General features: G+C 41.4%; 1 protein-coding gene across 1 annotated transcript in view; it reads left to right on the top strand.

Annotated features, from left to right (window-relative positions):
* The window catches only part of LOC308125735 (cadherin-12-like), a 160,091-nt gene that overhangs the window by 46,505 nt on the left and 90,193 nt on the right, over positions 1-23,393 (top strand). Inside the window, exon 2 of the mRNA XM_080489695.1 lies at positions 13,326-13,753. Within this exon, the coding sequence (XP_080345821.1) occupies positions 13,508-13,753 (246 nt within the window). The 5' untranslated portion in view covers positions 13,326-13,507. The remainder of the gene's footprint in view (positions 1-13,325; positions 13,754-23,393) is intronic.

The following is a 23,393-nucleotide window of genomic DNA, read 5'->3' as shown; positions in this document are numbered from 1 at the left end:
TAATAAAAGTTTCATGCAGATGAATTATTAAAGCTCAAGAAACTAATGGCTTTGAATGAAGCAGCTTAGGAACCACAAGGAAGGCCAAATTCACTATATTAAGGCTTTTCATGGTTCTGGACTTTTCACAGAAACTTGCCCCCAAAGGAGCAATAATCTGATTTAAGTCAGAATGAAAGGACTGCATAGAAGGAACCTGTGGGTATATTTTGAAGTCCATTGACTCTCATTGTGCGGTCTTTTTCCTCGATTTTTTTGTCAGTCTCCTAAAAGACCACCAACAACACAGTGTAAGGCTGCTGTGGGAGACTCAGGGTATTAAACACAGGAGACACACATATGTACTGGTGTGATCAAAAGTCACCAATTATTCTGAAGCACGAGCATCCAGACCGTAATACCAAAAGAAAATTCAAAAAGACGCAAACTAGGGTTTGATTGAACTAGGGATGGGGCCGATCCGATCCAGTGTCGGGTTCCGATCCCAACGTAATTCAGGTTGGATCGTAAATTTCCGATCCAACCTGCACAGATTTCCGATCCATGAAGTCTCGTCTGCTTTACTGTTGCTGAAATGACTCCACAGTGTTTCCCTGCTGCTGCTCTGCTCGCTGGCTGCAAACTGTGGACTGGATTTCCTGAAGGGAGGCGGGTCTCAATGAGACGAGGAGTAATGAGTCAGGAAATCCAGTCCACAGTTTGTAGCCAGCGAGCAGGCTAGGGAAGTAGCACTGTGCTATCCAACTTTTCATGATAACATGTTGCTGTTTGAACGTATTTTACGCTCAAAACACCACAAAGCAACAGAAACGTGGACATTTGCAAAGCCGTTGTACAGCGAGGCGGCGCTCTGCAGCCAGACGTCACCGTTTTAAAACGCCAGCTTGCCGAGGAGAACAGTACTGACCGCGGCATCAAAACAATGAAAAGCAGCTCCTCCGCGCTGTAGCAGGCGATTCACACCTCCGTGAAGCTGCGTCCTACTCCGCGCTAAACTCTGTGCTCTTGCTAAAGAATTTCCCCAGGGATGAATAAAGTGATTCAGAGGTTTTCAAGATAGAACTAGTTTATTATGAGATGATGACGTCACGCAGACCCCCACATTGTCCAACTTGATATGAAATCATATCAAATCAACAATAATGATAATAATAATATTATTGCAAACAGAGCTCTGGTATCGCAATAGTGTCGGTATCGGCAGATATCCAAATTTAGGTATTGGGATGGGATCGGAAGGTAAAAAACGTGGACCGGTGCTTCTCTAGATTGAACGAATCGCTACATCAGGAGTCAATTTTCAAGTGAGAATGTTAAACTTTCATAGTGATTTGTATGTCTGATTACACAACAACGTTACTCAGAGCCATGGGAAATGTACCCTTTTGAAAACGGTTACTTTTCTGAAACGCTGCTACAGTGCATGCGCTAGATATACAATAACAGTGGTTGCCTCCAGAGAGTCATGGCTTCCAGTCCATATACTCCTGGGACTTGGTTATTTTAGAGTTGAGTCACTATAAAAGTACACACGCGTGTATAGTTTCATTGCAGAAACAAACAGCACCCACTTGTGGCATTCAGCATTTTTACCATTTCCATGTAAACCGATATAATTTTCAATGGGTTTTCTGAAAAGAAACAGCAAAAACGATGTTTTTACCTTAAATATTGTCATGTTCACCGGGCCTTAACGCTTCTTCAGGAAAACAAAGTACGTGTTCCAAACCTCAACAACTAGAACCTTGAATAAGCTTTGTTTAAACTTTGGAGCCTGTGGGCACCATGTTGACGACTCCTGCACTACAGCACTGTGTGTTCTAGCTGAAAGACCAATGCTGTGTCTGTGTTGTAATTTCGAGAGAGAATTGGTGAGCTTTTGTCAATGAACGAAGCAGAGATGGAAAAGATGGGAGGAAGTATCGACAAAAACAAAAAGCATTGTAGCAGTTCTGTTTCCCTTCAGTCAGTCTAACTGAATGCCATCGACTGTGTGCACAATGTGTTTTATATCCTTGAACCTTGATAAATAAAATGTGGTTTTGTGTTAATGTTATTAAAAATACACTCAATAAGGTTGTATGCTTTTGCATCCGTACTTTCTGAATAGTGTTCATATGGTATTCATACTGTCAGTATGTATTAAACCTTTATTTTGCCAGGATGTCATTTAAGATCAAAAAATAAATAAAAATAATCTCAAGGGAGATCTAGACAAAAGGCACAATAGGACAATACAAAAGTTTTCAAAAGTGGTAGTTTCACAAGTTAAACATCAGATATGTAATAAAATGTGAAATAAATAATTAGCGAAGGAAGTACAGCCTCCTCCCGGCTCTTTTTAAAGGGTTAGGAATTGTTTGGCCTGCAGTTTGATTATACTGTTACTTTTGTGTATTTCCATAAACAGTCTGCAGGATGATGTCAAGCACTCCTCGAAAAATGTGAACTTCCCACCAAGTAAAATTAAACTATAAATTAGAGAGAAAAAGGCATTGAAGTGAGTTTCTGCTGCAGGGGTCATAGAATGTTTCTTCCAGGCCTCTCACACAGCCCTCAGGGTAAAAGAAAGCCACTGCCCCTCCTCATTAAGAGGAACCCGTTGGGTTGTTGGGACATCTTGTCAGGACGTCTCCTGGTGGACTCCTGTTAAGAGTCCCGTTTAGAACAAACCAAGAGATTCAGTCTCTCTGGACTGGGAGCAGCCGAGGTTCACCCTCCCTCAAAACAACCCACAGTGGTATTTTGAGGACAGTGGAATTTTAAACCACCTTCCTCTAACCTTTAGGCCAATCTACTTAATTTGACGCTTCGGAAATGAAGCACAACAAATTGCGTTTGCATTTTTTAGTCACGCCAGCGACTGCTTCGTCAACACTTGACCTCCTTACGTGAACACTGCTTGTTGCATGTTTCTACCTCATGTGGCCTGATGCCTGCAGAAGGACATCCATATTTTGAAGGGAGACGAACTGGACGAGAAATTCCCCCAGTGTTAAAGGTCTTCAAACTTTTTCTTTTTTTTATAAAAAAACAGCCTTGGCGAGATCCAGCACCGTGTTTATAAAGGCAAGCAGTCTGACAGATGCCTGCCAGAAAGCAGAGCCTGGCAATAAAAACCAAATGCGACAAGGTTAGGTTTGTCACAGCAAGAAATACAACAGATGTCAACTTTTTTTTTTTCCTCCTCCCATCCCTTTTTATATGAAATGTCTGTCACTCCATCATTCCTGCGTTTTCACCACGATACGTTCCTGCTGCACACAGCAAACCAACTGGGAGCCTCTTTCAACACAAACACACTGAAGAAACAAAGGAAAGAAATACAAACGTGCTGAAATAATGAAAGAAAACCACTTTAATCTGATTATTAATGTAAAGTAATAAACCCCCGATGACAAAAATACTGGCTTTTTCTTCAGCTTACAGTATTTAGTTATGTTACACACCAATGAGCAGTAATTCATTATTCGCGTTCCCTTTCAGTTCTCCGTTTCCCGATAAACCAGTGTTCAGCTATCTTTCATCACGTCTTTGACATCAGAAGTTTTGACGGAAACAAATATTCGGAGTCGGGAGACATGCCTGATCTTATTCCGGAGCGGTGAAAGACAGGCAGCTCCTCTGATGAAATGAAACAGCCCCGTTGCCCCAAGGAAAGTCGGGGAGCGCCGCTGTTGCACGAGGCAACTCCTGTCATGTTGGCAGACAGTTTTCAAACATGTAGGTCTCCAACCAACGTTTGACCCCTGTGACTTCGGCTGCGTGAAAACTGGAGCTTTGCTCTTAATAAGGAGCTGACAGATTTCTCCGGTGACGTTTGCTGCATTTCTTTCAGCATAACTTGGATATATCAAGCTATCCTGATGGGATCACGACCTTACCATGGTTGGGATAGTCTGCGTGTCTATAGGACCCCTCGAGCCACAGTACGCCGGCTGGAGTATGATACTCCTGGTAGGACCACCCATGCTGAATAGGTGGAAATGTAGAGACCAGATGAAGAGTGTATTACAGAAATCCAAAGCAGTGCTGCCACTGCGCCCTACGCTCGGGAAGCAAGAGGTACAAGATGTTAGTGTAACATATCAGGGGCGGTGTAATTACTCTTATATTGATCAAGACTGTAATCATGCTTACTCATTGGCTTCATGTGAAACATTTCAATTTCTTTGAAATGAATAACCTTATTCAACGTTTTCTCTTCCAATGTTGCGCCACTTTATCAAGGTCCAAAGGTTTCATCTTCAAAATCAAACAAACTTAGAATACAGCATTGAAATATAAATATGCCACAGATAGAATCGACAAACACGGGATACATTTTTCCTAAGAAATGGAGGAGTAAGTGTTTCCCTTATTTGACAAAGTGAATTTCTGGAGTTTTCTAGATCAAAGATGAAATAAAATTCACTGTTTTTTGTCCAAAAGATGGACAAGTTGTCACTAATGGCGTTATTGTATTTGTCTATTAATAAAAATACACCATAAGTCACGGCTGCTGATCAATCACACAACAGTCCTCCAGTAGAGTACTTTCTTAACAAAATCCATTATGTGTAGTTGTCTAGAATATTCATATTTTTACTACCTTATCCTGTCAGAATTTGGGCTTATCGTGCTTTTTGTTTTCATGCCGGTCTGATAGTTTACAGTTCATAAGATACAGTGAAATTCATCACACCATACACAAACCACATTGTAGTCGAAGTAAGTCGATACAGTCCATTCCTCCCACTCATTCTCAATCAGAATTATAAGATCTAACATGGTCGTTTTTGTGATTCATCCACAAAATAGACTTTGGAAATAGGTGAAATTAGTGTCTCCAACTTCAGCGTTGCTGTTTTGGGAGATTAAATTAAGCACTCAGTCACTGGAGTGGTCCGCTTTGTTTCAAGCTGACCCCAGCGAGCGGTGAGCAGGGTAAAAACTGCAATTTGCCTTGATTACGTCTCTTTGTGCATATTAATGAACCGTGAAATTTTCAGCAGCAGCCGTGTTCCTCTCACCGCACGGGGAGGACATTAGGACTGGAGCTGAATGAACCATATCAAGTCTGTGAAAAATTAGGTTGAAATTGGAGGTGAAACTGTTACCAATTTGATGGAGGAAGTGAGATTTGAAAACTGTCAGTCGCAAATATTTAAGTTTGGGCACTTTGGGAAGGAGCTAAAATAATTTTAGTTTAGTGGCTGGCAGCAAATGGACGGTCGTCCTCGGAGGACTTTAGCCAAGTTGCGGTTTTTACAACAATAACTAAAAGAAACTGCATTGTCAAATTGTATTTGGCTTTCTGAGACTTCTTGCCTTTTGACACTGGCTAAAAACTCAAGCTTGATTGATAAAGTGAAGTACAACGCGTTAACATGACCACATGTTTTTTTTATGTTGGTATCTTTTGCCACCAAGGTTCCTGTGGAAAAAGGCTTCTTAGCATTACTTAAGCATCCTTCTTCATTAGCATTGCTCAGAGAAAAATTACCCTTCACCTTAATCGCTAATATCCAATGGGATCCTCAGGTTGACGTAAACCCAGTGCATGATTTTTAATAGTTTTCAGATTTGGCGCAATTGCTTATCTTAAAAAAAAAAATGCCCATGTGAGTTTTCGCCTAAACAGGGCCTCAGTCGGAGATGTTTGATTTTCCACCTGACAGCCTTCACATGACAATGACAGAAACAAGGCCACCTCCAGCAGAGGAGCTTTCTTCCAACTGTCAGCATCCGGAAAAGAGCTCATCATCACATTCTTCACATGAATCAACACCACAAGTTTGCCATGATGTGTAATTTTGCCGTGATAATATCTCGTGAATCGATGAAACCGCTCTGTTTACAAATGAAGTTTTAAGCTGGTGTTTGTCTCCCACAACCTGCAATGAGAAGCTCCAAGTTCAGTTCAAGCACATTTTCCCACACCTCCCCTTCACCCACGAAGACACCAAAAACAGAAAATTAAAACAAAACAGAGTAAGTATCGAACCAATGCGAATTAATCTCTCTGAAGCTTATTGCACTCTCTCCTCTCTGCAGTGGAAATAAGGCCGATGTCTCCGAATGATAATAATGTGAGTTTCAATGCACCGTGGTAGTTAAACAGGGATGAAGGATAAACAAAACATCTATACTCACTTATCCATCAGGAGATAAAGCTGTAGACAGAGCAAAAAAACTTGATCAGATGACTCATTTCTCCCCTCCATTCCTGCTCTCCGGTGCCTTTGTTTGTCATGTTTATGGCAGCCTTGACGAGTCATAACTTTCGGTGGAGGTTTCTGGTGGGTGGTAATCGGCACCAGGCAGATCAGCGAGCCATATGTTCTTTGATTATTGCAGGTGATGTGTGAGAACGCTGTCAGCCCGGCACGTTGCATTATCTGAAGTAGACACATGGGTCAGGGCTCACAACCCAAGCCCGACATATGCTAATGAACTCCCCTCATAAAATATGCATGGAGCCCTCCCAGGATCGTACAGCGGCAGAGGCGTGATTTTGCAGGAATTATGGGAACAGTCATTTTCCATTATGTCGCGGCTAAATGAGGAGTGACCTACAGGAGAGCCATGTCCGACCTGTGTCATCGCGCTTCCTGCCAATTCTGCAAAGAGAACTTCTCCAGATCAGTTTTGACTTTTAAGATACTGCAGATGACAGAGAGAATAAATGGATCCGGGTGCGAGATGTAACCTTGCTGAAGCAATCCTTTCTCTGAAGCAGACGTTCCGGGGCGGTATAATTAATCAAAGACAATGATGTCAATGAGGGCTCCAGTTATGAAATTAGAGGCATGCTGTCTTCCATTACTGTACGGCTCATAAGTGCATTAAGGAGGGAGAGAGAGGAACAATAAACCAGGTGTGGAAACCATTAGCTCCATTCTTCATCCAAACCATTTGTGGTTGCCTTCTCTTGTTTTCAGCGCAATTAAGTGTCTCGTAACAAGACCAGAGCTGAATACGCGAGTGTTGACATGCTAGTCGAGGTTGTAAATAGGTGTGAGCAGGAACAAGTGCAGTGCTTGTTCCCTCGATAATAAATAAGGTTCAACAAATTAGGCTGTTACTGTAATCTTTCATTCTCTTTTATGCAAAGGGTCCATCTAATGAATAATTCTTCAAATAAAATTCTACATAACTCACCTGACAGTGATAAAAAAATGAACTCATTTATACATCTTGTGGGTTTATTCACCTATTTAGTTGTTTTAGTTTGTAAAAATGCACTCACACTTAAATTGTGAAAGACTAATACTCAATGAAAATCTTAATTCTTCAAATTAGGATTTTAGAAAATACTTTGTGCAGCAAAGTTTAGTTTTTTACAGTTGTCGTCAAAATCCTCACATTTTTGTGACTCAACCTACAGCTAAATGTAGACCCACCAACCAAGGGTTTGAGTTTGAACAAAAAACTTTTCCAAGGAGTCGATGTTCAGACCTGTTCTTGAAGGCCTCACCAAAATTGCCAAAAGCAAAAACAACACTGTGAAGTGTCCTCGAACACATCTCCAAAAATAGCCAACTGCACATCCAACCACCACTGAAATGTCCGTGAAGACCTCTCCGAGATCCACAAAAGCAAAAAAACAAATGCTGTAAACTGTCCTTGAACGCCTCTCCAGTATGTCCAAAAGCACAAAACAAAACCTCTTTGAACATCTTTCATTTTCCCAAAAGCACACATGACCACTCAAAATCGCCAAAACAACTGTTCTTGAATACTTAGACCGTGTTAAAGAACCACTAATTCTAAATGACGCCGAAACGTGGTGCGGTTCATTAAAATACTGTCACATTGCTGTGAAACGCTTTATATGGATGTAAAACCCCAATACCATGGGAGCAAAACCATTTTAGAAGTTCCCTGATGGTGTCAGATGTTTCCTGTTGAAAGATACTTTTGTGCCAGAATAAACGGTTCCCAGAGTTTATACAATACTAGACTCTGTTCAAGGTCATAGCACTGGAGCACAGTGATCTGGAGAATAACCAGGAACACACACACTCACACAATCACACACTCACACACACCCACACTCACACACTCAGCAACAGAGGACAATGGACATTTTTAAATGTGGAAGTTAATCTGCGACCAGGGAACTCTGAAGACTCCATCTGACAGATGCGTAAAGTAAAACCTGGTCTATGTATTATGGGCTCTATCTTGGGTTGCACTAATACCGGTACCCAGTGGTGTATTCCAGGGTATTCGTGGCTATACGACGTATACTCACTTATTTTCCAGTCAGTATCGTGTAAACCCACTTTCAAATCCCCCCCCCGATAGCCAGCTTGCCTATTTATTCCCTAGGATGGTGAAGTCATGACCCCCCCCCCCCCGACTTGTTCTAATTTGCTCGTACTGGCTGTGTTCACTGATTTGATTGGTTGATGTCTATGTTTCCCGTGCATCATGAGGGCTGACAAGCCAATGAGATGTATAGTAGAGGAGGTCATGACAAGACAATTATTATTATCCTATAAATTATACCAAAATTATGTGACAATGAGCAAATAATATGGATGAATTTTCACTCAGAGCAGTTTAACATGCAACTCTTGCTTAAAAAAAAAAGCCATTTCTAGACTGGACAAACACAGAGAGACTAACAACCAATTTGAAACCTATGGACAATTTCAGAGTCACTCACCAACCTCAAATGTTTTTTTTTGGCCTGTTCGTGAAAATGTACAGACAAAACCCGGACTCAAACTAGTCCACTGTGAGGCAAGAGTGCCAACCACCATACCACTGCGCCATGACTGACACAAGTAGTCGAATATGAAAAAGCATAATTTAAACCAATCTGTTTGCATGTGTTGTAAAACTGGTAAACAGATCTTGCTTATATAGCTTTTTTTTTTCTTTTCAAAGCATCTACAGTCCCAAAGTGCCATAAATTGTTTGTCACAAAAGACACACATACACACAGATCAGCACTGGCTGAAATAGCTTTAAATCCACTGGGAGCAATCTGGTGTTCCTAGTCTTGATCAAGAACACTTTACCCTCGGACGGGGCCAGATTAGTAAACGAACCCAGACCCCTGTGAGTGAACCTACTCCATCCACTGCCTCAGCTGTCAATTAAGCCATTATCCTTCGTTGATCAGCCACAAAATGCACCCAGCCTGACGGTGCAATCAGTTTGCATCGCCATGCAATTTATGTCTCTTTATTGTGGAACTCAGTAAATCAGGCCTGAAGTGTCCCTGGTGCCGTGTCCTGATTTTTGTCACAATATCGTCCCAGTGTGGAGAATTTTGATGTTAGGCGAAGCTGTGATAAGCTGCATTCGATACATATGCTGGAATGATGCGTCTACTTTTCATGATGTAAACAAAATCCATCATACGTGCATGCACGTGTGCATGAATGACGTTTCCCCCTAACAATAAAGCGCCGCGTCTGCGTCCATTTGTTTCTCTGTTACTTGGACTGAATGATGTGAGGACAAAACAGTGGGAATAAGCCAAATTGAATATTTCATTATTTGTCAGCTGAATTATTTATCTTCTGTGGAGGTGCAGCTTTCATTGAATGCATGTCTGTCAAACGACATGCTGCAGCGATGGGCTCGATCTCCTGTGGCCACTGGCTGTCAAATTGGGCTCGTCAAGCGCAGAAACGTCTGAGAGACGGCGGCGCATTTTAAGGAAATCACTGCGAGCGCGCTGCTCTGCACTGACACTTCATACAGTACTCGTGTCAATTTGAGATATGAAGTGCCAATGCATCACGTTATCTTCACATGCTTGGACGCAACCGTTTTTGTGGGGTTTTTTTTGGTCAAAACTGAGAGGATGGGGATTTGATAAAATGAAAACAAAATATTAATAATTTCAAAAAAATTACGACAGGTTTAGTGAAGCAAACCATGAAGCTCATCAGCACCTCTCATTAAGCTGTCATTAAATAATACATGACTTTCAACCTGTATGGGCAATCAAGGAGCTGGGCGAACAGTGACGGGCCTGCCGCGCGGCGTGTGGCGGCCCGGAACTCACAGTAAAAAAAAAAATAAAGCCACACGTTACTCGACAGAGACGAGTAATCAAGTTAATTAGCGCATGGATCCACGAGAACAGGCTGGTTGAAGAGGTAATCCATCACCAGGCAAATAATTACAGCAGTTATTTTTGTGTTCGAGAATGAAAGTTGTGGCATTCATCAGTGAGCAGTTCAGACTGCAGCAACCAGAAGACGACAGGCCACCGAGGGACGCTGATAGAGAGTCAAAGTTACTCTCCGTCAACGTTCGGCTACTTAACAAATCAAGGAACCATTCATCTTTAGGCCCCAGCATCAATATTTGTTAACACACTTCGAATGAAGGTGAACGTTAATAACTGAAGCAATCTTTTGTCTATTCAGATTTTCACAACGTTTTCAAGTGAGAAATTTCACAGTCTTCACGACACACGGTGCTCAGAGCCAATGAAAACGCAAGAGCTATAGAAAATGGGACTGTTGCATTTTAAGCTCTGGGCTGAGTGTGGCTATCGAGCTCTGCTGGCACGCAGTCGCTACAGGTTCATATACAAATGAGTTGGTGTGATTGTACATTATTCTGCAGTGCTTACATGGCCTCGTTCACACTGCAGGGAAAAGCAAACCAATTCTGATTCTTTTTGCTCACAAGTGACTCATATTCGACCTGTTTTGTGGCCATGTGACAGCTCAGATTCAGATTTTATTCACACCAGACCTCCATCATATATGGTACCAATTTGGAAATTTGCCCACATGCGACTGCTTCGTCATTGCCGTGTGACCGACGTCACGGGTAAGCGGCAGAGAAAGCAGCTCCGCCAAAATGTTAAAAGCTGTGCTTCACAGCTGAGCCTCATCTCTTCTTCTTCCCCTCATAATTCTGTCTTTATTTTGTCGACTCATATTTAACAACCACTTGAAAATGGATCTACACAGGCTGACCAGCGTTGCCAGATATGGCGGTATTCCCCTATTGGGGAGCCAAAGTCTCTAACCGAATTACTTTGTATATTTGGTGCATTTGTGTGATTATGGCGTGTTATTTATTACACATATAATAGTTTAAAAATGATTTCTACACAGGCTGAGATTTGGGCTGGTTTTTATTGAGTTATGTGGGTTTTAGCTTGTTTGGGCTGGAAACATTGAGTCACATCTGGCAACCATGATGCTGACCGGCGTGCCATCCATATTTACTCCCGTCAACAGCGTCTTCTGCGCCTGCACTCTGGGGCCCAAAAATGTTTGGTCCGATCACGTTCACACGGAGGTCTGATAGAGGTCGTATTTAGAATGTAATGTGAATGATCGCACAAAATAACTGATTGAAGTGGACAGGAAACATGGACATGTTCCAACATTTCACTTTCTGGGCAATCTGCATAGTAATGTTTTGATGCAGCACTGGAGTCACTCATATTATCTATTTCTACTGCATTTGTATTGATTGTAGTAGCTGCAGCTCAAAGCAGCAGAGACTGAGTAGCCAAACGGTGGCGAATTTTTCAATGTCACATTGTCCGATTGTTGCCATCACGACACAGGTGGAACAGGAGTGATACAACACAGACCCCAAAACAGAATTTCTTGTTGGTCTACAGTTTAGTTGATGGTTTATTTGAAGACAGCAAAAGATGGACACACAATTTTTTCCTATAGCGCTGGTCTGTCTCCTGTTCTCTTCCTGGTTCTTTTGTCATCTGATCACTGGTCTGGTGAGAACTGCGTGCCCCTCCCTCACATGTGCCTTCCTCTTCCTGTCTCCTATGCCTACTACATATACAGCCTGCGTCAAACTACCACCACTAAGTGTCTAAAATCCAACAAAACATGATCTACATACACTAAATAACCTGCCAACAATAAGCATCAGTGGCGCCTACAGATGGTCTACAACTTTAGACCACAGCAAATGTTCATCTTATGTCATCAACGAGTCAAAATCCCAGTGTACGCTCGCCTCGAGATGTAAGGCCAAACAAGAAGAAAGAGTTCACAGTTGGAAAATGATGAAGAGGAGTAAGAAGAAGGTTGCATTGAGAGATCTACCTGCGATCCTCAAATGTGGACCAAATGTTGGCATAAACATGTATGGACAAATCACCACTGCAATCTCTTTAAGAACTCTGTTATGATCAAGAGTAGAGCAGGAAGTTTCAGATCCAATGTTTAAATCAGACCCCGTTTTCTAAATGAGGGGTATTTAAGATTTAAAAAAAAAAAAAAAAAAAAAAAAACACCCACTGTTAGTTTGATTTGGATGGACCTGTACCAGTTTTACAAACACTGGAGCCAAAGCATGAATAATTTCCAAAAAAGCCATCCTGGCTCTTCAACAAGCATTACTGACAGCAGAAATAACTTTTATTTTGGTTTTGATTTTTTTTTTTTTACAAGAGAGTGGGTAATGCAGTCCTACACTTGTGCATTTACATTAAAGAAGATGGTAAATCCCTTAATGCTCCAGATTTATAAAACAAGGTGTCAAGATTTATATGAGAACATACCGATTATACAGAGCATTGCCACATAATTTCAAATGGTTTGCATATATATATAGGTCAGTTATGCTGTGTGCACAAAAAGTCGACATTCTATTCATAAAGGCTCAAGAATTTTTATTTTATGGGCCGGAAAACACTGTGAAGCAGAACTGCACTGGTTGTTTAATTTATTGCCAGGTATTACTGCCACATTTGAATTCTGCCAAGTTACAGTCTAATACGTTCAGGAAATATTATTTCTGTTGTTTCGCATTCAATTTGAGTGGCACCAGATCGAAGAATGATAAAAGAATTAAAAAACTAGTTTCCAGTACAAACTGCACCTCATCACGTCACTGGCGATTAGTTTTCCTCATCTAAAGAGGTACTAGAAGCTATATTTATAGAATTATCTTGCTGTAAGGTAGTTCAAGTATTGATTTATCTTCTATGGCACTTTATCGAATTAAGGTCGCAGGGAAGTCCCACACCATATTAACCTTTAACATAAAATTCAGTTCTGAGTCGGGGCTCAGTCTAATGAGTCAACAACAAAAATTTTCTATTTCTTTTTTTATTGGAGAGGATGTTAAAGGACCACACAACCACGCTGTATGTTGTGAAATCGGTATCATAGGCCCTGTATCATTTTGTAATTTGCCGTGTGCTGCCGGCCACCTATAATATCTAAGAATGAACACCTGAAATCAACTCTGTGTGGTTAATATCACAGGTGCCACAAGATAGTCCCAGTAATAATAAACCGAATATGATTGAGGCAACACACAAAAAGACAAGCTGGAAGCAAATGGTCTGAACATTGTGTCCGTTTCCTTTCCCCCAGGTGATGAGCTCCACAAATCTCTGAGTGGGATCTTGACAGAGCCGGGGGGGAAAACTGCCACGCCACAGGATCACGCCTCCCCTCATTCCTTCCCCTCACACCCACCATCACACACCGGTTCGCCGTGGCTCAGTTCTCGTCACCGGACTTTAGCCTGCGGACCTGAACCCCACAGATTGCCAATGCTAACAAGGAACTGCCTGCTGCTGTTCCTGTGGATTCTTGTCAACGAGGGTTCGGTCTCTTCTTTACACCCACCTTCGCCGCCACTGGGACGGGGCCGGACGGGGAGGGAGCACGCCAGGAGCTCGGTGGGCCCGATGAGGAATGGGGCGGCTGGATTTCAGCGGGTCAAGAGGGGCTGGGTGTGGAACCAGTTCTTTGTGCTGGAGGAGTACATGGGGTCAGATCCGCAGTACGTGGGCAAGGTAAGATGCCTTTTTCTTCCACCCCCCCCCCACGGTTATTTATGGTGCTGCAGAAAGTCATAAATCACATAGTAAGGAGCTTGGAAGAAATTGAATTGGTGGTAAATGGAGGGAGCTAAAGAACGTGAGGGAGATAAAATGAGAGAGGGAACAAAGAAAAAAAAGAGCACTAATGTACAGTAAGTTTACAGCTGCTCTGGTTTCCATTGAGGGAGATCATCTGATTCTCTTTATTGAAAAGGATTTCCACGAGTTCACAAAGAGAACAAAGGACACTTCAACATGGGAATCCAGCATGATTCACTTGGTTTATCAACGCATTAGCTTTATTTTAAAGATGTACACAAAAACTGCAAAGACAGAAAATTCAAACAAAAGATGTATAATAATAAAACAAATGAGTATTGATTTATGAATAGAAACTGAGTGGGTAAAATAGTTCAATTACAAAAACAACAGCACCAACATGTGGCATGTCATGGCAACTACATCATTTTTATCACTTGTCGTTTCTGTGGAAACAGAATTTTCAAAACATTGCAAAGTAAACACAACTTTTCAGAAATGAAAACATAATAATTGTCATGTAAACTGTCTTTAACTGCCACAATTGAAGGTTTTGCACTATAGCTTAATTCATAATTGCACTTGAAATTACAATCTTCATTTTCCACTTTTTGTTATTATTCTTACTTTTTAACAAATACTAAGAAAGGCATCCCTCTGATAACCCCTTGGATTTTTTCCTGCTATTGAGCCTCCCATGAAACTCACTAGTGCCCCCGGAGGAGGCCCGCCACATTGAAATGACCATTTCTCCTCATCGATGTAACTGTAGGTAGAGCAAAAAAAAACAAACAACCAACCTGTGTAATACTTATATTTAAGACTTATATTTCATTATTTTTTCATGATTGATATTATAGATGGGTCAAGATTGTGATTTTCCACTGGATTAAAAAAAAATAAATCATTAAAAAAATCCTGTTTACATGCATGTTGTCATTTTGGTAAGATTATGGACCTCAAAAACTAATTTCCAGTATTGAATTTCTCTGTTTACTTAATGTAGGAATAAATCTGCCATCTTCGAAAGCAACTGCTGCCAGTGGCACTTCTGCCTCTGCAGCCACACCACTTTAATCTAATAATGCTTTCATTGTCAAACTGCTCTTTTTTTTTTAAGTTTTAAGATATAAACAGTGGAGGGCGCGGCGAGGAGGGGGAGAAAATCCATACATGCTAATGGAGCTGTGTCACATTTCTCTGTTAGACCAGCCAGACACACATGACATTGAAGCGGTGAGAGAATCGATGGTGTGGTAGAAATAAATTTAAATTACAGCCTTAGTAAAGCTGTCAGAACATCACCGTTATGAGCTCGGGAAGATGCTGACAGCAATAAAAAGACGGCGGCGATCCAATTGCCTGCGCCGAAACCACAGTGGGGTACGTACACACATCCTATCAGACGTTTTCTGCCCCCATCCTCCTCAAACCTCGGCCATCTCGTTTTAGTACATGATTTTCTGTTTTCTTTATATTTTATTCGCTGTCTTGGCTTAAGACATTCTCGTGAGCAAACTCTGCTGGGGGTTTAAGGCTAAAGTTGTAATTTGGCACTCCTGGCTTACATAGGATAATAGTAAGACTGACTTATCTGCCCCAGTGCCACTGCAATCAGCCCTGACAAGCCTTGCTGTTTGTGGAAGCCTCTGAGGCTAAAGCAAAAAGGGGGGGTGGGGGGGGGGGGGGGGTGCTGCTGTCTGCTGCACTGCTAAGTCACTTAATCCTGGGCTACTGCACTGCCTCCAAATAATTGACTTATTCTTCAGCATATGAAAAGCATTCAAAAAGGTCCTTGGACCTTTGTTGGGGACAGTCTTGAGGAAAAATACCACAGGATTTCTTCTTTTGCCTCTAAATGACTGTAAAAGTTGAACCAGATGATTCCCACAGACTCGGAGGAGCCGGTCGAGGTGACATACACTGAGCATTTATCAAGAACCACCACAGAAGCCCTGTAGGTATCTGTTATATTTCCAAGGTGCATAAATGGACTGTAATGGACCGTGAGGCTGCAATGAATGCTTGTTCTCCAATACATCAATGCCTTATTGTGGTAATGTATTCACTCCGGAGTGTAAACATGATTTCCATTCAGTGACCTGCACAGCGCGGAGGCTATAGATCCTCCTCCTGCAGCAGAAGTTTCCTTCCGAACCAATTGAACAAGTTATTATCTGTCAGCAGCCTGTTCAATCGCGGCTGGAGGCAGAATCTAGTCGTGGTGGTAATTACACCAATGAAGAATGTATGGGAGAAAGTAAGAAAACATTAAAAACTACAAATTCCACATGGACTAGTTGAAATTATATGACTTAATGTAGCCACAGATCATCCTGAAAATTAACCTTGGCATCCCGGTAGAACTATGAGAACTGTGGCTCATGGGGCCACACAGTAATGGGACTTATGGTGGGGCTGGCTTCTCCTTGCCAGGGTGGGTTCCTGGGCACTGATGGGCGGTTGTCAGGGAGGTGGGGGGGGGGGGGGGGGGGGGGGGGGGGCTGTGCTTCCGGGTGTCTGGGCGTTGCATCCTATGGCCCGTGGGAAATGGTGGTATCGGTCTATGGGGCTCCACCACGCCTGGACCAGACCTCAGGACTCTTTTGTAGCCCCACCTGCATGGTTGAAAATCACTCTGACTCCTGACAAGACCCACTGACGTGTAGAATCCCCCCAGGACTCACTGGCCTAAGTTGGAAAACAATGTTTATTTGCATCTGTCATCAGGGAGGGCTAAAACTAAACAATCACCACAGAAAATTACAACAATCTCAAAATAAAGCTAATTCTATAGAAACCTTCTGGTAAAACAGTGAAATATTCCAAATAAACCTCTAGAGCTGTTGCATTCTGCATGTTTTTATAACCCCCCCCCGACTTCCTTTCTTCCACATTTACCCATCCTATTTGTGGGATCAATGTGGGAAGCCACATAAGAAAGAAGAGAAAATCAGAGCCTCATCATGCTCAAAGACACAAAAGGCAATAAAGCAAATGAAAGAAGGTGTCAAGCACACAGTGTAAATACCGGCACAGTTTGCAACAACCCAGCCTGCAAATTCCCTAAAGATAACACTGATATGTGGTACAGCGTGAAAAAAATCCACCGGCAGCGTTTCCAACAATCAACAACAGCTGACAAAGCACAAAAAGAAAAGAAGAAGAAGGAGAAACATGGAAAAATGTTGATCCCTAAAGTAATGAACCAAAAAGAGGTGGAGATCGAGGCCCAAAAGAACAAAAGAGAAGTAAGCACGGGGCCGTCGCACCCTGCACTTCCCTCAACCTAAGAAAAAAAACCCTGGTTTAATCTGGAACGACAAAACTGGACGACCGGTAATCTCCAACTCAGGCTAAAATAAACTAACATAAGAAAACTCATCAAGCCCAGATTAAAATTGGGAATGGGTTTATTCAGAAAGGTGAACAAACATTAAAAAACCAAACCGTCCGCTGCTGCTGCTGCTGCTGTCCTCTGAGTAAGACCTTGTTCACGTTGAACATGATGCCACCCAATTCAGATTTTTTACCCACAAGTGACTCGTATCCGACCGGTTTTGTGGCCGTGTGAAACACCAGAGCCAGGCCTCGTTCATATGTGGTACCAAGTCAATATTCTTCTACATCATTCGTCATTGACGAGTGACCGACGTCACAGAGAAGCGCCTGAGGAAGCAGAAACACGGAAAATTCTGTGATTTTCATGTAGGGCCACTAGTAGGTGCTGTTGGTTCTTTTTTTGTTATGACGCCATAAACACATACCTGTGGTGAGCAGTTTTTCAGAAAAGTTGCATTTTCCCCGGTTCCCACAGACACAGAAGTAGCATTTCTAAAGTTCATCCATTTTCAAAAAGTTCCATCTTCAGTGGTTCCGAGCACCACTGTTGTGGAAACAAAGTTCTTCAACTCGCGACTTTCGCATAGAACTCATAATATTCACTCAAGCTGAGCTGAATCAAATCAAGATTTATTATTTTTGTGTGTGTGTGTGTGTGTGTGTGTGTGTGTGTGTGTGTGTGTGTGTGTGTGTGTGTGTGTGTGTGTGTGTGTGTGTGTGTGTGTGTGTGTGTGTGTGTGTGTGTGCCGGTGACGGGAGCACAGGGAATTAGAGGACGTTCACGTGACTCTGTCACAATATTACGCGAGACAAACACAGAATTATTGAACTTACAAATATGGCATCGCTCCCAAATTTCTGGCTCTTTTCTGACTTGTCAGTAAAATTAAAAGTGACTATGAGACTATTTACAATAAATAAATAAATAAACGGGCAACGAGAAAATATGCACAACTACTTATTTCAGTGTATTTTGCAAAAATCCTTTGTGACAAGTTACCGCCAAGTGAGATGGGAGCCGTTTTGTATTTTGTTGTCGAAATCTAATTCAAAGTTTCACGGAGGCAACACCTGGCTTGGTACAAAAAAAAAAAGTACCATTTATTTCCTTTGTGCACACACACACACACACACACACTTGCAGCCTGGATAAATTATTCACGTGTGGGTACAAGAGTGTGTATGTCACTGCTACACGTTTATCCTGGTGATGAAAACAAACCCAGTGCTTGTCTGGCAGTTTGCCTGAATTAGACGGCTCCTGCAGAGGTGCAGAAAACAAGTTATGTAATAATAATCTGAGGGATTTCTTAGCCGGACGGTAGGACACAATCATCGGGTCACCCAACAAAACAATCTGTTGGATTTTTAGATTTAGGTTCTTAGTATTTTTGTCCTCCGTGTAATCTTTGTGAATGCACTCAAAAAAAAACAAAAGCACCTCTTTGGTAGAAGTTCCTCTTACATTACTTTAAAGACGCGAGTTTTGTGACTGCTGGATTTCACTTGACGATGACATCAAACATAAGAAAACATGTTTTTTACTTATCCAATTCGAAAGGACCTTACCTTGCTGCTTCGCCTACTCACGCTTTTTAAACTGAATACTTTACACATTCATGAAGCACAGGTGGACTTTTTTTTAAGCACCGTCAAGTGAATAACAGCAGGTTTTTTTTTTTTCTCACAAAAATAAGATTGAAGCACGAGTGGAGTACTTTTTTCCTACTTTTCAAAGTCTTGCTTTAGTATCAAGTTTCCGTGAATCGAAATGAAAACTTATGAGGAATTCAGGTTTTTTTTTTTCTGTATTTTAGCCAAAAACATGACCTGAATGACAAATTATTACTCAGAAATTTGCCATTTGCCCAGTTTATCGTTTCTTTTCAGAATTCCATCTCATCTGCAGCGAGTGGATTTGTGTCTGTTGAATTGAATAGAGGATTTCTACCCAACCCGGGGTTTGAATCTCTCGTCACAATTTCTCTCTTTTCCTACCCCTAACCCAAACTGGAGCAGCAGAAATTCTCCACATGTGACTTTATTTCTGCAGGTTTCTTCCTGTTAAAAGGGAGTTTTTCTCTTCCACCGTCTCGTAAGCTTGCTCATGTGGAATTGTTGGCTTTCCTTGAGAAGGAACAGTAGAAATTAAATTGAATAGAATCCCTATTAGTTGCAGTGGCATCCAGAAAAGTCACACATCCATTACACACCGCTCGAAGATTACTCATAAGATCCAGAAATATATCCAGTATACATAAAAATACTGAGACATTCACAACCATTTTTAAAAAAAATCTGATCTTGGTCAGAATTGGACCCTGTCAGCAACGATAAACGCAACATTTCAAGAGAGCCGTACGAAACGCTGCGAACTGTAATTACAACCGCCGGACCACGACTCATTAGTAGTGGACACTGAAAACAGACTTAATAAGACAAAGTAATTTTGTCACTTCTGACAGCGCACACAATGTAAGACAAGCGACGCAGCCAGGGAGGACAAGCGCTGGTGATGGAGTACACAGTCGGCGCTGGTGTTACGGTTCAACTGGTTCGGCTATTAACTGGTGGCTTTCGCCTGAACGCACCGGCGGCTGTTTGGGAGGAATGCAGATGTTTGGGAACGAGCGAGATAACATTTAAGTGTCCTTGTGGATGCCTTACTGTTGTCTTGTTCATTAAAATGTCAACACCTCCGAGTGTAAAAACATTCCATCAATCAACATACCGTAAACAGAATTTCCCAAAGAACTTGGTAACAATTCATTTTATCTTTATGTGTGTGTGTATATGTGTGTGTGTGTGTGTGTAGAAAAAGTTCGGAGGCAGTGGGTCCATAAAACCAAACAAATAATTTCAAGCATCCCTGCATGATTAGGTTGCTGTAATGCGTTTTTAAAACCTGCGTCTGCCTTTAAGCAACGTATTTTTTAATAAAGAAAATGTTTAATATCTGGAGCAGTAGTCAAACTTAGCCTCGCATTTCATTATTGCGAGAAGAGAGTGGACGAACGTGTCAGCAGGAGGAATGACGGCTGCTTTAATAGCCTTGATAATTTACTCAATAACACTAGGTTAAAATAAGATCGAATTGCAGTGCTGTGAAGGTCTTCGAGCAAATATTCCTGAACACACACTAAATTAATAATCATGACACTACTAATAAGTATAAAACGAAGACGACGACAACAAAGGATGGGGAGAAGGGCACACACAAAAAGGTGTACTTTCCTGATCTACCTCTCACAGCCTGGACAATGCAGTGAAATAAAAACGTGTTATATTGGAGTATTTTGAATGCACATAGTATCTGAGTTCATTGTGTGGCGAATGCTGAGACTTCCAATTTTGTTGCGTGTGTATAAGCACATATATTGCCATGAAAGTTAACAATCAAGCACCGGCCTCAATTAATTTTTTTAAGAACATTTCACAAAATTTTGCATCTGCGGGTTTCATTGAAATTGGCTTTCACTTGAAACGTGGAAGAAAATGTGTCCTTGATCTGAAAGATTTTAATCTGAGTGACAAATCGAAGTATGTGAGGAAGCCAATGTATGTTTGAACTCAAAATTAATGTTTAAAAAAAAAAAAAAAAAAGCATTTTCTTCCAACCTGGTATTCTTATGAGTCATGATTCAATTTCCTTTTCATCACATGCATACATTCTATGAGACGCTTGAAAGCACCGACAGGTTCATCTTTTCTCCGGGTGTTGTGGTATTCCGAATCACAGGTAAAGGCGGGAGACAAAAAGAAGAAGCTGATTCATCTTCACATGCCGTCTGCCCTATTTAGGATTAATGAGTGCCAGCGAAGCAACATTTCTTTTCTTCTGAAAGATGTGCCGGGTCTGCACTTCCACTGGTGATGGTGGCGTGGCGAGGCCACAAACCAAACAAACACAGATGAATGCACAGGCAGGCTTCTTTTTTTTTTTTTTTCTTTCTTTCTTTCAACACGCCCTTTAATGTATGCGCGCTAATCTGAGAACACAAACTGTGAAAAACAAGTAAAGTAATATATTCATGCTGCTTTAACACACGCTTGCACTTAATCTTAATATTTGTCAGACTTTATATATTCTTGGGGTAACAGCTATTTGGTCAGGACAGCTGAGCCGGCAGGCAGCGAACGTGAAGGGAATTCGGGAAATGCTGCAGTCACAACTCGGAGCAACTACTTACACTACTTACTTAATTATCCTCTTTGCTCCCCGAGGTGCAAATAAGGTCATGACGAGATTCAGCAGGGTCTTTAGCGCTCATGCTAGTCTCTGTTGCTAGCACTAATATGGCTCTGGGTCCTTGCTCAAGGGCACCTGAACTGCTGCTGTTTCGAAGAGCGGTTATTTAATTTTTTCCCTCCCCGTACAGATGTCCAGAGAGTCTCTGGGCCGCGAGGATTCCTCCGAGGACGATGCACCTGCTACATGAAGCAAATTAAATTCACTCTTGAAACGGCACAATGGAGGCAGTGACACGGTATTTGACTTTAAAGAAAAAAGGCTGTCAAACAAGTGTTTTAGGAAAATGGTTGAAACCACAATAAGCTTCTGCGTTTGAAAGTGAAAGGTAATATTGTGAAACTCAAAAACAATAGGCACGTTTTCTCCTCAGTTTTAAATTATATCTAGAGGTGTAACCAGTCCTAAATTCATAGGCGCTTTCAATACTGGTGCCGTTACTTGACAATCAGTCCCTCATTAAAGAGAATTTGAATTTAGAATTTCCGTTCATAAAAGTCGAAAACGCAGTCAAGATGGACTCAAACACTCTAAACTAGTTGAATCTGAAAGGTTTGACTGGGTTCAATTATGGCCCGCAGGCCAGAACCGCCCCTTCGGAGAGTTATAGCCGGCTGCAAGATGACATTTGCCAGCTTTGAGAAACATTTTAAGATTACCTGCAGTATATTTATTTGACCACCAGGGGCACACATCCGTATAACATGTTTTCACTTCAGTCTGTATTATGTGATGAGTCAGTTTTTTGTGGTCAGGATTACTAGACAGATATAAGGGAGGGTTCATGAGAAGTAGGAGTGTTTCAGAAAAGTTGTGTTGGCCACCGTTTCCATAGAAACCAGGTCAGAGCCTTAAAAGTTCCACCTTGGGAGCTTTTCTCAAAAGGTTGTATTTTCATTGGCTCCAAGGCCCGTTGCGTGGATGGACACCCAAAGCTCAACAAAAGCTTTCCGTTTTCACTTTAAAACATTGTTTAAATAGTCTAAAAAGCCCTTTAAAGTAGTTAAAATGCAGACAAACAATACATAACTAAAGTCAAAAAACCATATAGAATCTAGTTGATACATATATACAGTATATATGCACAAATGATTACCAACTACCCTAATTCATTGCAGAACTCCAGAAACCACTTGTAAGGCATAACACCAACATACTGTTAACAAATTCTGGATTAAAGCGTTACATCCTCAAAAAGCTAAAATACAAAGTGAACCATTACATGACAGCGTGAGAAGCTACCTGAATGATCCTGAACAGTTGTGTAACTCATTCAAGTGAACGGAACATGACTTGCCATCTTTGCCGTCACTGATTTCAAATGAAGTTATTACCTTTTGAAAACATCTACAGCTCAAATCACAACTTCTCAAAGAGGGATAATGGTGCCTCTAGTGGTTTCATCAAGTACTGTAGCTTTCTCTTTGTATAACTCATTCATAATCCCTTAAACAGTTAAAAATATATATTTTGGGAAAATACATATAAAAAAACTATTCTGAATGTATTCTATTAACAATTATTTTTTGGAACATATTGAATGTTTAAGTGTCCAGGCTTAAACCACAACCAGAACCAGAATCATCACATACATTGGCCATGATTTTACAACTGTGCTAAATGTTATGAGCACAAAAGCTGGAATTGGATTTCCCGAACAGACTGGGTTAAACAGTTAGCTAGTCAGTGTTTGAATATTCACTCACTAAATAAATCAAGAACAAATACCAGAGATGTCTAAATTCTCTTGGTTTTTCTGTGAAAACCAATAAGTAAGTGATCATGACCACTGCAATTTTGGTCATGGATACAGCGGAGCACAGAGCGCAATGCAAAACTCATTAAAATAGGGAAAACAAATGTCATGATAGGTTGCACCGAGATGTACACCGACATTAATACAATTCTAACGGCATCCACCTCTTAGCTTTAAAAAACAATCGATGTCAAGGAACTTTGGGGATTCTCAGATTGCCAACAACA

This window comes from Lipophrys pholis (genome assembly GCF_963383615.2).
Source record: "Lipophrys pholis genome assembly, chromosome: 20".
In the NCBI taxonomy this organism is placed as follows: domain Eukaryota; kingdom Metazoa; phylum Chordata; class Actinopteri; order Blenniiformes; family Blenniidae; genus Lipophrys; species Lipophrys pholis.
The sequence above is the reverse complement of the archived record's forward strand: the minus strand, read 5'-3'. Positions and strand labels throughout refer to the sequence as shown.